The 14,628-nt window shown below is 40.9% G+C and overlaps 1 protein-coding gene across 1 annotated transcript in view; it reads right to left on the bottom strand.

Moving 5' to 3' along the window:
- Positions 1 to 250: 250 nt before the first annotated feature.
- LOC307254658 (carboxyl-terminal PDZ ligand of neuronal nitric oxide synthase protein-like) overlaps positions 251 to 14,628 on the bottom strand; it is a 147,668-nt gene continuing 133,290 nt past the window's right edge. Inside the window, exons 11-13 of the mRNA XM_080033125.1 lie at positions 4,400 to 4,596; positions 4,136 to 4,260; positions 251 to 1,808 (exon numbers count right to left, since the gene is read on the bottom strand). Coding sequence (XP_079889251.1) covers positions 1,163 to 1,808; positions 4,136 to 4,260; positions 4,400 to 4,596 — 968 coding nt within the window. The 3' untranslated portion in view covers positions 251 to 1,162. The remainder of the gene's footprint in view (positions 1,809 to 4,135; positions 4,261 to 4,399; positions 4,597 to 14,628) is intronic.

The following is a 14,628-nucleotide window of genomic DNA, read 5'->3' as shown; positions in this document are numbered from 1 at the left end:
AATACTCTTACTGTCTAGGTTTAAAAGGTCAAAGTCTGAGCCAGAGGCTGGTGTAGGAGGGAACAAGTCTGTGTTACTTCAAGTCCCACTGGACCAACCAGGGATTCCAAATTCATAAAATATGGATGAAGCTAAGGGTCAGAAGTCCAGGCCAAACTCTGACTGAAAACACTGCTTGTACCTACTGAACTGAAAGTGACCCCCCCTCCCACCCCCCAACTAAAACCTTTCAATCTCTAACACATCCACATTCCTTCATCCTCTGTCTCTCCTTTCTTTCAACACATCCTGAGTCTGCTTTTCGTTTTTAAAATTATTATTTTTCTTTTTAAATGTCCCTGCTGGAAATACGATGACACTGTTGCTTAAATGTAATTATTCTTATATAATGAAATCTAAATTATATTGCTTCATAGCTTGTTAGTTTCAGTTTGTAATTGGTTTTGTTGTAGCAGCTTTAGTATAATATGGACTTACGATTTGACCGTCATGAAACAGATTTTAGATGGCGTTTTAAAAATGTAAAAATGTGAAATTAATACAACTTAATGCTGATGAGCAATCAGTAAAGATAATATATCATTATGAAGTTATTTCTAAGCTCAAGAGTAGTTCACTAACACGTTTTACATTTGCAGCTCATCTAAAGGGATATTTCATTAGACTTCTTACATTCATTTTCAAAGGATCTGGTATTATTGTGTTCCTACAGCAGACCTGTGAGGCAAAACACAAGTAATACAATGATATTCCCTAATCCTTCTATAGTGTCCTCTAGTTGAAATGTTGCCCCATAACACACCTCCACCTCCAGCCGCTTTTATCTCTTGCTACTTGTATTCATCATCCAGTGCTGGTGTTGTGTTTGTGTTCATATCATAAGCGGGACATTGGTGTCTGACTGACCACAGGTTGCACCAGCATGACCTTTGAAGTCATCCACATATCTGATTTTTTTTTAATAAAAAGCAGCTGATCCGGCTCCCGGTCCTGTTTTTTTCTTCTGGAAGCACTTGTTCCCTTTCCCGCACGTGAGCGAACCCAGGAGCAGGACGAGTCGAGTCATTTATCTAAAAAAAAGTGGCAGTGAATATTTGATCTGCAGTCTTAGTCTCTTAAAAAAAAATCATACTTTTTGTGACTTTTTACTGAAGTGGTTTATCTACTCAAAGGACAGCAGGTCCGGGTGGTGCTCTGAGTCTTCGGAGCCGAGCCCTGTGCCTTTACCACAGGGGTGGGCGCCGTTTCCCAGGAGGACCTCCTCGCCCAGGCTGATGCGGCAGGCCAGTTTCCCCTTGCACGGGGTGGAGGCCAGTCGAGACTCGGGCATCGGTGCCTTCTGCCAGACGTCGCAGGGTTTGGGATCTTTGTTGATGAGGTCTGGTACAGATAGCTTGAGCTGGGGCTGACGCTCCTCCTCCTCCTCCTCCTCCCCACTTTCTTCAGTGCGGCCATTTTCCACATCATTTTCTTCACTACGTAGCACTCCGTCCGCCTTGCCGTTGCTCTCCCAATCATCAGCGGTGGTTTTCTTCTCCGCCTCGGGGCCCGAAAGCATCTGGATCTCCCCTGAGCCTCCATCTTGGTCCTTCTGGGCCTGCAGCTGCTCCTCACTGGTCCTCAGCTGCTCTGTGATGAGGAGAGGAGCCTTGTCAGGGGGAGAGTCGGCCGTGTCCGGGAGAGAGGAGACCACGGGGTCAGAGGAGATCATCATGTCCTGGGTGGTCTTCAGCGCCCGAGGCAGACGCTTCTTCCCCGAGGGCGGAGGGGGGTCCAGCCGAGGGAAGGAGTCGAAGGAGGAGATGTGACTGGAGGAATAGAAGAAAAAAAAAGTGAAGGGTGATGAATGGAGAAAGGAGGTGAACAGGGGGAGAGACACAGAGCGAATTAATTAAAGAGAAAACGCCATTAGTGACCCATAGTTACTAATGGGTTAGCTAAATATGTATGTGTTATACAGTATTATCTTCTCTCACTCACTCACTCACTCGGTTGCTATTGCGCACTTGCACACTTGAACTGTTAGTGTGATTTTATGTGAGTCTCATGGTGTTTTTCATGTTGTTTGAGCCACACACTGGAGGCCATTTTCTGTGACTATATGTGATAGACAATAACGTTTTTGAATTTGAATTTGATTTGAATTTAGTTTTGGTCCTGGTGCACATGCTGCCGTTAAATGTGAGGTTTTATTTTCAGGATGAGTTATCAAAAATATTAAAGTCTTTTTAACACTGGCATTGTCAGAACTGATGTCTCTTTTAGTAAACATGTCAAAAAGGATTTCCAAATTATGACTAAACAGTCCATTAGAAACAGTTGGTGTATTGTGTACTTAAATTAGACTAAATTGGAGCCATTCACAATTATAGTACAGGTAAAAGAGCATTGAATGTGTCAGGCCAATTACCATTTATAAGTGTGTTGCTGTAAGTGATGGTGTGTGTGTGTGTGTGTGTGTGTGTGTGTGTGTGTGTGTGTGTGTGTGTGGATGTGGAGGAGAGCGGAGAGGACAACTCTCACTCTATTGGCTCATCATTGTGCACTATATGTTTTTACCAAAACACACTCATTCCACAAGCTGTTACCTGCAATGAAAAAAAAACTACTACGGTAACTACATCGCTGGGTTATATGAGAGAGCTTATTATTACCGCCGGTGGAGCTGACAGGGATGCACACAGAGACAAATCAGTTCAATAAGCACTGCTGTGAAAGTGTTCTAGGGAAAATCATCTTTTCAGCTCATTTTATATGTGTAGAGTTGGGCCGTGTATCTCTCCCTCTATGACAATTAGATATTATGTACCTAGATACACATTCCATGATCCGTAACAAAACCAATACAGATACACTTCTTCCACTGATATTTACAGCTTATTCGATAGATTTCGATTCAGCTCCATACACCTAACAAATGAGTGTTGTTAAAATAAATCCTATTAACAGTAGTAACCATTGACAGCCATGCACTGGATACCTTTTTAGGTAGCCACTTTCTCTATAATGGCGTTGGTTAAGTATGTTTACCTCAGTTCCTGGGTCAGTGTCACCACCGTAAAAATGTATATATTAAATTATGCTGTATGGGACCACAAAGCACCCAGCCTCAGTGACAGTTTTACCTTCACCAAGGAAGCATTAGGGGCCATTTGAATGCATTTCTCAACTTGTGTTGACTTCTCTTCTAAATTTACTGTCAGTGTATAAAATTAGTATCAAGGCGCGTTGGAACATCATAAATGTTACGATATTCGAGCGCAGTCAGTTGTAAACACGGACACACAGAAAGGTTACCTTTTCAAGGAACCTGAGAGAGAGAGACACTTAGGAAAAGGAAAGATTTGAGTTTGATCAATGTAGCCAAATCTCTTACTTTTTGTAAATCAGTTACCTTGATAGGCATTGGTTATTCTTTACGCAGTTATTACACTCCGCTCTAACCGTCTGGATCAGTTTGTTGTCTGGCAAACTCTTTACAGCTCATCACTGTTGAATTTATTCACATTCCATTAACTGGAGACGAAAGCTGTTGGAAAATGACTTCTTCCAGAGATAACAGATCGATGCTGCTGCTAACACATCAGTAAATACAGACACACACCGACGAGTGAGTGTTTGTGAGCAGGTGATGAGTGCAAACTTTAAAAAAAGGCATTTCTATTTTATCTACAGAAGAAAGTGAAAAATCCACTCTCAGACTTTTGATTGCCTCAGATGTGTCATTATTCATTCAGAAGCACATTTCAGAGAAAGATGATGTCTTTCAGTGGTTTAATCATTAAAACGAAAGTGAAGCCTTGAAAACTTGATGGGATTTTTACATATTCATAAAAAAAAACTTTCATTAAAAAGCACCAAAAAATGAATTAATTTAATCAGAGAGGTGGAAGGAAAACCAAACTCTCTGAGTCAGCATGTGGAATCCAACCAGCAACTTTTCAGACAGATCTGCAAATGAATTGGAATGAATAACTGATAAGATATTGATAAAGTGTAGTGGAGGCTAAGACTGACCATGTAGAAGTACTTTCCACATAACACAAATAGAAAGGACATACAGGTGTGTGTGTGTGTGTGTGTGTGTGTGTGTGTGTGTGTGTGTGTGTGTGTGTGAGTGTGTGTGTGTGTGTACCTGTTTCCAGTGGTCTGGTTGAGTTGCTCCATACAGCTCCACACGGCACCAACGTTCTTGTTCACCTCAGTGACCCCAATGTCGCCGAGGTGGCTCGACTCCTTTCTTCTCAACAAGTCATTTACCTGACAGAAAGAAAGAAAAAGTTTGAAAGAAAAACAGAAAGAATCGGAAAGAAAGAAAGAAAGGAAATCCAAACATCAATAGTTGGGAGAAATATAATTACATGTGGACCTGCAGAATGAATGCTTGTGCTGTGCTAACCTTTGCGCCGACAGCCTTTCCCAGATTAATGGCATTCTTAAGCCTCTGTTGGCCTCCGGAGGACGGAGAATCCACGGAGCTGGAGCCCAGGTTAGGATTGGCTGATGCTGGGGAGCGTCGGGTCGAGGGCTGGCCCGGCCTGGAGATCTGAGGACTCTGTTGCTGGGCGACGGAGTTCTCAAACATACTTTGATCAACTGGGAAAAAGAGAGTAGACAGGAGAAAGAACGAGAGACATAGATATATGAATACAGAGCAGGATGTGTAGGATTTAACAGAAGGTGTAGATGTATTTGCTTTTCTAACTGCACATAGCTGCGGCCCCTTCAAGCTGAAGACAACACAAATGGGATGTTTGCTTTCAGAATGGGATGCATAAACACGGTTTTACAGGGAACCAAAAGGAATACTCCACTGAGGGAAGGAGAGCTGTTGACTGGTCTCCGCACAACATTGCTGACAACTCTACTCCCGTCTTGACACTTGTTATATCTATGAAGCTCTGCTGGCAGTAGTGTCTTCAGCAGTTTTTCTAGGGGAAATTGCTCTCAGTTGGAATCCATTGTAACTGTAACTGTGAATCCAAGCTGTCTAAAGCTACAAAGAAGCAATCTATCTGTTTCAGGGTCTGCACCTCTCACGCCAAACAGCAAGTTCTTGATAATCCAAAGGTGTAATTTCAGTGGAGCATTCCTTTAAGTAACCACGTCATGTTGCTCCTGTGTCAGTCTGCAGCTTTCCACCAAAACACACTGATGTTGCATCACAGAAAGATCCAAGGGTTATTTCATGAGTATGCATACAACATACAGTATGAGGGCCAGATGGCAGTGTACTAATGCCGATGCAATGATCACGGAATAATGCAGAATACAACACCTGACACATGCACATCATTTGCTGAATGAAGCAGGAATGGACCAAAATGCAGGATCAGGAAACAGCCAAACATAAAAAAGGGGGAGCTCATGTTGTTTTTCAATCCACTTAAGACGGAAGATCTTACCTCTCGGAGAGAAATGTTTCTCGGAAGGCATTTAATGAGACATAGACATATCAGATTTCAGATCATTTTACCCCTAAAGATGCAGTTTATTGAGCTGTCTCGGCTTACAGGAATGATGCTTATTCATGACTTCTACAACAGAACAAGTCTGGGGAGGTAATGGGTAAGAGATAGATCATACGTACATACTATCTGAGGGGTGCAGTGACTTGGCCAGATAAATGGAGGGAACATAACACCATTTGGAATCAGATGGAGAGGAAAAAGCATTTGAAACACCTAACCTTGGCTTCACTTTGCACACAAAAGCATTCCACTTACTCACCCTGATCGAGAGATCTACAAGAACACATTAGCCAGAGGCCGGTGGAAACGTGATCCAATATTATGAATCAACATGATACAGAGAGGGCATGTGGAGTATAACTTCAAGGAGATAACAAGAGAGATGGGAGAAGAACAGAGAGAAAGCCTTACATGTACTTCACAGCATGCAGGCACCCATTTCTGGGAGTTAAATATGAAATTAATCACTCCAGCAAAGTGAACCCTCAGGCGATCTTTTGATAAATGTAATTATATAGTAAATTGTGTTTCTGTGTGGTAGCTGATAAACTGCACCACACTTATTTAATTCAAAGGATTGCATCAGTGGGATGGCAAGATGAAATAGGATTGAGAAGTCCAGTTACAATAATGTATGAGTTTGAAGGCTTATCAGAGAGAAAACACTGCATAGGTTTTAGTCTATGGTTTTAATACAATGAAGCAGCTATAAGTTTGCCACCTTGGATAACTCACTATTATTATATAGAACAGAACAAAATGAACACAAGATTGTAAAAAGTTATTGTGACTGTGTAACTGCTTCCGCTTTCCGCATAATGAGATACACGAAACATTTAATTTACATGCTCTGTTCAATGTTTAGTCTGTCAAGGTCCTTGATGGTGTACTGACCTCATATAAAGGTCATCGAGTGATTTCACTATCAATATTGACAAATTGCACAGGCTATAAAACATCCTTATTGATCCCTCTAGATAACAAGGCCACATATTCCTTCCACTTCGACTCCTAATTGCGAGGTAATGGATGGACTTTGTAGTAGGCCTATGGTAACCCCACTGGATGGCTTCATGAAGGGTACCAGAAAGAGAAGATGTTAGTGCAACATGCCTCACAATGTGCCCTGGAAAATGCATGTTAAATTCAAAAGATTTTAATCTTTCGCTGCTTTTTTCTCGACTTGTCTTACAGTAACAGCCGTGCTGCAGAAAAGGTGAAACCTGCTGCTTGGAAATGAGCCCAGGCGTCTCAGTCTGGCTCATTTACCCACAGATGTGATTTATCATCACTATTTAGGATCATCTCTCTGTTGGACTGTCCCTGAGCCAGCTTTAGCAAGCTTTAGACTGCTTGCTCTCACAGCTCCTCTATACTCTAAATTAATGCAAATTTTGGTGATTTCTCAAAGGCTGCTGCATTAAGTGCTGCTTGCAAATGCCAGGATACCCACAGTGACTAGAGGTCACCTCGTCCGTCAGTCACATGCACTGAAAAAGATGCATACCATTAGTGAAATCCAAAGTAGCACGAGGGATATTGAAGTTACAGCTAGTTATGCAGGGAGGGAGGGGATAAAGTTAGTGCTACAGTTAGTACAGTACTTTTAAAGATATCTATTTTTTGTATGGCATTGTGCCTTCATTTGAAATTGATGGTAGAGATACAAACATGACATGGTAGGAAGACACTTCAAGACAGAGAGGAGGTTGACATGCAGGAAATTCCCAATTCAAACTGGGGGTGTTGGGGTCTTATGGTATTCATTCATAACTTGGGTACCGGACGTTTCTTGGTTCAAATTTGCTGACTATAATAAACCACAAATGTGCCAAGATTGTTCATTGCCTTGCAGAACAAGTGAGTGCTTTCATCAAATACATATCTTTTCCAATTCATGTTTAATTTCAAAATACAATACATAGCATCTAGAGAAAAGAAAGATCCTACAAATACTGTTACCTTGAGGTAACTTATTTTAATTGAAAGTGAAATTATTCACAAAGGCTTTTATCGAGCTTGGTTGTATGCAGTAATTGGCATATTCTTAGTGTGTTCAGGGAATTTATTCAAAGTCCGACCACACTGGATAAGTGGTAAGAGCTGTGAAACTGCTGGGATATGTGAAACAACAACGCTATCAAAGAGAATTATGTTTTTCAGGTTAACACAAAAGGCACAAGGAGGGTTTAGGTACAATAATATTATCTCATTAAATAATTGAAGTTCATTGTCCATTCCAGGTTGCTTTCGTCACCAAGGACAGACATCTCAACAACAAGGATGAAAGATTAATCTCATTAAATCCAAACTTAAACTTAGGCCATATGCATCTCCGTCTAGAAGTGCCTAATGAATGGATTTTTTTTCTCCATTTCTCAATGGTTGAATCATAAATGAAGACACTACAACGTCTCTCTAGAGATAATGCTATTTCAACAGCCACAGATTGAGAGATGTTACGTTAGCGAGTCCCGTTTCCTCCCGACAGGATGCTCACTCACTCACTGTTTCACAGATGCTGCTGAGATTCCCCTGTAGCGTATCTGCATCGCAACTCAAAACCTAATTTGGGCAAACATTTAATTGATGTCCTCCAAATTATTACATTTGAGAAGCAATTGTTAAATCAGCCCACACTCTAGCAGACATCATATTTCAATTAAATCAAACGGTCCAGTGCATATTTCAGATAGGCTGTCACAAAATCTGTTTTAAACTAAGCAGTCACTATGAATGAAAGGAAGTTTCAACCTGTAGAAAGGTCATTAAAATCACTAACTGTGTCCTAGTTTGAGACGTTACACCAAATGCAGTCCTATTATCAAGGAAGTTACAATTGTTACTTTGTTGTTACATAAACTGTATGGCTACAACATGAGCCCTATCTGTTTCTTTGCATGCATTTTCTCAAATTATTACCATTAAAAGAATACCGAATGGAAATTCCCTGACACCTCGTTGCATATTTTTCTATGATTTCCAAGTGGGTACGTGGACATCAGAGACATCCTACATCCAAAGAATATGTAAATCCCACTGAATCTAAAACAATGTGTGTCATGCCTGTGTGTTTTCGTTTTTACGCCATACTGTATCTTGGTCTCACATATCTTATGCAGTCTGTAATCAAAGTGAATATACAAGCTAAGTTCTGGAGGACTGTGTTACACTGGCATATTACTGTGTGTTTCCGTGTGTATCTGTGTGTGTGTGTGTGTGTTATGATGCCTTTTAATTAGAAAAACGCCTGAAGGATTCCATCTGCAAGAACAATTGTTCATTAACACTGAAACACGGATTTCTTTCTCTCTGTCTGTCTTCAGGAGCCCCTGCAGATTAGCAGCATCATACAAACAAGAGTCAGATAAGAAACAAATACACACACAGAATGTTCATGCAGTTATAAAAATCCTCATCTGCTGCTACTCTAACACACATGTTAATGTTCCAACATGCTTTGTATCTATGGTACCCAGTTCAAAAACCTATAGTGAGACTCAATTGTATCGTAGCTATACACACTCTTTGGTGTTCAATCAATGTGTAATTACTCCTAACATTCTGTACTTCGATGCAGACTTACAGACTACTCTCACTCCTTTATTTTTTACTTAACGATAATCAATCATTTTCCCTGCAGGGTCAATTTTCACAGACTTTCTCTATCTTAATGAGGAAAAATGATGGAGCATGATGTAATTATGATTTCAGTTTTTATCATGTGGAACTCTTAATTGGCCAAATCAGCTCTCTCAAGTGCCTCTGTGACTCAACATGGACCAGGCAGCCAGCTTGAGGTTATTAGCTCGGCTCTGCTTTGGCATCACCGATCAAAAGTGCCTAACTTTTAGCTTTGTTTAGCTTTTTTTTTTAAACGATCATCATCATTTTAACAATCTTCTTAATTGGACCTTGAGTTGAAATTCAAGCTCAACATTTGACCAGGACGAAGATGACAGCCTGTATCTTACTGGCTAAATACATGATACATAAATACAAATGAAACCTTTTAAGCAAATCCTAGAGGAAAGTCTGTTGCTTGTCTGCCAAAATAATAAAGAACATTCCAATTTTTGTCCTATCCTGGTATAGGGATAATTAAATTTTTGCAGTATTCATTTTACATTTCTAATCAAAGTTTCGCCTCATTTCATTTGGTCTTTGAAGCACTGAATGGATTGACCATAAACAGCAGAGCGTATTGATGCTCTGGTGCAACAGAGTGTCGGGCTGAGAGGATGAGTGACCTGAAACACTCACTCACAAAGACACAAACACAGCTTTACTCAGGCAAGACAGACAGGGTCATTATCACTGATGACATACTAAATTAAAAATCCTCACTTGGCTACATTAAGATATGCATGTGTGGCTTGATGTGTGTGTGTGTGTGTGTGTGTTTGTCTGTGAGGAATAGTATTAGTGTAAGTTAGGCCAATCATGACTGAGGTTTGAAAGCAGGGAAGAAGAATACCTTGAAACACACACACACACACACACACACACACACACACACACACACACACACACACACACACACACACACACACACACACACACACACACACACACACACACACACACACACACACACACACACACACACACACACACAAAAAAGTTGGAGCTGCACATCAATTTTTTACCTGGATTGAGTGTTCATTATAATAGAATTATTAAAGTAGGTTGGCACTTGTGGGGGTCTATCTCAGACTGACGAGGGAGTGTGTGCAGGACTGAACTAATGGATGCAATTTCTGATTTAGTCTGACATAACTCTGACGGACATGTGGCATTTCACATCATCCCTTTACTTTCCAATTTAATAAAGGATCAAATGTAATATTAATGTATATTAGGGGAGTCACAATCCCAATTGTAGGTTGGAAATTGCCATGATCTTCCAAATTTGAGGTGAAATTGTTGATTTAGCCCCGGCGCCCATGGGTCACATTCGACAGGCGTTCCAAGAGAGGAAAAACACACACACAGTTTGCTGTAGCTGCGAGTGACCTCCTACCTACAGTTGCAGCCAAAGGAAAACCATGGCAACTACTAAAACTTTAACCGAACTTGAATCTGCTCATCCTTCTCTGAAGAAAACAACAGTACTTTGCAGGCTATGCACATGTCCTATTCAAGGATGTGTGTTTCAGTATGTGTGTTCATATGTTTGGATGGTAAAACCTTTTTAAATCAATCAAACATGCTATATTGAAAAAAATAACCTTGAAATCTTGATAAGCAAATCAAATGTTCTTTCTGTCCAGCACTCGCTGGTGGGTCAGGAGGAGCCCACAGCACAGCAGCAAACCAAAACACTCCCAAGATGACTCAGGCTCCATCTCCAAAGCTGACCCTTCTTCCTATTGTGTCATGGTCGACCTGCCCTGCTATTCTCTTCTTCAACAGGCTCGACTTCATCATAAACAGAGAACGGCATACTTTGAATTCCATCCCCGAACCATCAGTCAGCCCGTATCTTGTCGTGACATTCTGAGCCTCCAAGTCTGACCCTTGAGAGTCTGGAGGGAAAACAGAAGCCCCATTAACAAAACACACCTGTCCTTCTCCTCCTCCTCATCTTTCTCTTATTCTACCTTTTCTGCCTCTCTCCACCTCAAGTAACCTTTCCGCAAATCAAGCCTTTGATGAGTGAAGCTAATACTGATGAAAAAACAAGCATCTGAATGGGCAACCCTAAAATGCAGCACTAATAGCGAACACGAATGACGCTCTGTTAAGGAAATAAGACCATGCAATGGTTAATCCCACATAATCTCCACTGATTACATTTTTTTTCTTCAAAGGTGGAGACAAGACAACCTGACCTGACTGTTGAGCAGAAGAGCAATGACTGCAGCACACCTAGGTCTGTTGCCATCAAATGATCTTCACAACAGACGGACTGACAGACAGGCAGAGAGGCAGCCAGACAAACAAACACACAGACAGACAGATTTACGAACAGAGGCAGTAAGGTTGACAAAAAAAATCATATTTTCTTTCCTAAGTACTTACTTGTTGAATATTAAATGAAGTGTAAAATGTGTTACATGGAATAATAAATGGGAAGCACCATTTTTCAAGTTATACTGGCACTTAAGCAGCTCCACTCAAACGTTACAAATTCACTTTTAAAGCAGTCTATTGTTTCTGTCTATGGTTATGGTTAGATATATTTTTTTGTTGTTGTTGTGTGCAAACAATTGGTTATTAAACATAAGATTGAATTGTATGATGTTTTTCTCCACAAACTCTTGATAGAGCAGACAGAGTATCTTCGTAGACACCAGTATGTCTCATGATAAAGGCAGTCATGCAGGGTTAGATAAGGACACAGCCAAAGACCGACAGGACACAGTGGTGATTGTGGATGGAGCCATTTGTGATCAAGTTTTTCCTACCAGGTCAGCAAGAAATACCAGAGGGAAATGTATCCAGTAGTTGCTAAAATACTGGATCAAAGTGGTAGATTTACTGACCAACATAGCCATGATGAGACGTACTTTGCATTTTTGAATCTACTTTTTATGCAAACTGAATCCCAGCTAGACATTTCCATTGCAGAAACTCTTTGACGCAAAAAAAGCATCCATAGTAAATTGTCCGTTTTATTGACATACTTCTCAGACTCAGTGTCTTGCTCTACATTTCAAAATAAAGACACACAAGAGTGGAACTATCATAAAATAATGCTTAGATGCTGTTCCAACCTCTTTACTTACTGTGGCCTCAAAAGACCACAATGCATTGCAGCCACGGCACACGTTCTGTTCTAATTAAAGGGAACACATAATCAGTTTCTTCTCAGATGGATAAACTTGTTCTCTGTAACTTTCTACACTGTGACAGTAATGACATGCTTCCTCTTACCACCATGCATGTAACAACCCACAGCCACAGGGCAAGAGATCACTCCACTTGCTGGCGCTTGTTCGTAAGCATTCTGCAAAATTATTGACAAAGTCTAGGCAGTTAATTACAAAACTCCATCAGAAAACTATACTCAAGATACATCAAACACTGCAACTGAGCTACAGCACTGGGAGTTGTGGACTTTGCAGACATCATATCTGATATTAAGCAAACAATATTTGACACCTTTAATAAATGTTCTCAGAAGATGTCATAATGTACAGAGCTATAAAAACAACCACATGTATACGTTATACTGCCTGCTTTGAACATTTGGGAAGACAAAAGCAACAGGTTGTAGCCAGCCATGTGTGAGTGCATTCAGTCTCCTCCTTTTCAAAGTCATGGGATCAATAATTCATTCAGCACATTTTGCCACATCACTGTCTGTCTGACCCACAGAGGCTCCCCGGAGAGTGTGAGTGTCTGAGAGGCAGAGGGAACAGATGTAGCAATGAATACAAGGGAAAGAATCCAGGAGGGAAATAACAAGCCTGTCGCCCAGTGCTCCGGGTTACTGCCTTCACTCCATTTCACATTCTCTTTGTGCTTTTGGATGCTTGACAAAAAGTGAAATCATGTTTTCCAGTCCTGTTTCCTTTCCTAAGGCAGAATTCAGAATTTTAGAGTTGGAACTGGGATTGAATTGAGCAAGGGTTGGGTAAGGGTTACATTAAGGGGTTAAGGTTAACGTTATGTTTAGGATTTAGGGACACTATCATAGCCAAAAGTAAGTGATGTGCGATTATTGAAAATCTGCTGCTACAGTGGCCTACTCTCTCCATTTTTGCTCTTATTCTGCCACCAGAGCATCAGTGAGGATTGATGCTGCATGATAAGGCTTGACTCGCAGGTCTGCTTGGCTTTTTGCATGGGTAAACTGTCTAAACAGTACCGAGACACACACACACACACACACACACACACACACACACACACACACACACACACACACACACACACACACACACACACACACACACACACACACACACACACACACACACACACACACACACACACACACACACACATTTTGTAAGAAAACGAATATCTTGAATATCATTGTGTGAAATAATAATATTAAGATTTCCCTTCAGTTCATAAGGGATCCAGCTCAAACCATAATGAATCTGACTACATACAAGTGCTGTTTGTTGAGGGGTGTATTATTTGTCCACAGATTTTTTAACATATTGCAAGAAGGCAGTTAATGAAAGACATAAAGGGGCCTTACAAGGGAGAAACACTGTGTTTCCTGTGTTTTTTCGAGACTATTTGGCTGTGTCTGTTACGAAACAGGAGGGGAGCGCCGTGTCTCCATGTCTGGGTGAGATTCATCGTGAATCTTGATACGACACATCAAACACTAAAACAAGTTAAATATTACTGACTTGAAGCTTAAAATGATCAAAGGCGTCTTGTCTTTCCTCTTCAGTTCATGTTTGCCTCAGTGGGATTTGTTCTTTTCAAGGTTGCAACACCCACCTCCACTTTAAATTCAAAATGTGTCTCATTCGTCAGCTTGCTTTTGTCAGGGTACAGTACGCGTTCGTTAAGAAACACAAAATGCAAGACATTGGAAAAGACAGACGGGCTTGACAGACACATGGGCGGAGACGGGCCTTCAGCTGTGAAACCATTCCCCATCCTTTTTACATCTGGAGCTTCACATGTTTTAGTTTAAACACCATGTCGCTCAGCATAGCCTGTAGCTTTGCATCCTGGGAACATCAAAGCAAGTCGCCACCACACCCAGATGTCGATGTGCAGCACGGAAGCTAGAATGAACATGATCTATGCATGTTTGTATGAACGCCAACGGTGAGACAATTGCGAGAAAAACGCCTCCAAAAGGAAATCGAAACTGACTTTGCGGCGGCACCCAACAGGTTTGACCTGTGAGTGGAAGGCCGCCAGTTGAAATCCAATGGCTTGATGGGATAATGCAGTCAGTGATTGTGAATAGAATTCTGTAGGAGGGCAGCAACCGGTAGTATACACAATAGTCTTCTATGCTTACACGTGACAGACATACAAAGTTAAAGAGCCCATGGGCTGCAAGTAAGGATTGTTTCTATTCAAAATCAGTCATTTATTTTGAGTGAACTATTAATTGTTAGTCTGTAAAATGTCTGGAAAAAAACTAAAATGGCCATAAAATGTGTTTATAGCTTCAAATGAAGGCTTACTATTAAAACATGACACAATTGGTCAATTGTCTCTGCACTGTTGA

Source organism: Ammodytes marinus, assembly GCF_949987685.1.
Source record: "Ammodytes marinus genome assembly, chromosome: 8".
NCBI classification, from domain to species: Eukaryota; Metazoa; Chordata; class Actinopteri; order Uranoscopiformes; family Ammodytidae; genus Ammodytes; species Ammodytes marinus.
The sequence above is the reverse complement of the archived record's forward strand: the minus strand, read 5'-3'. Positions and strand labels throughout refer to the sequence as shown.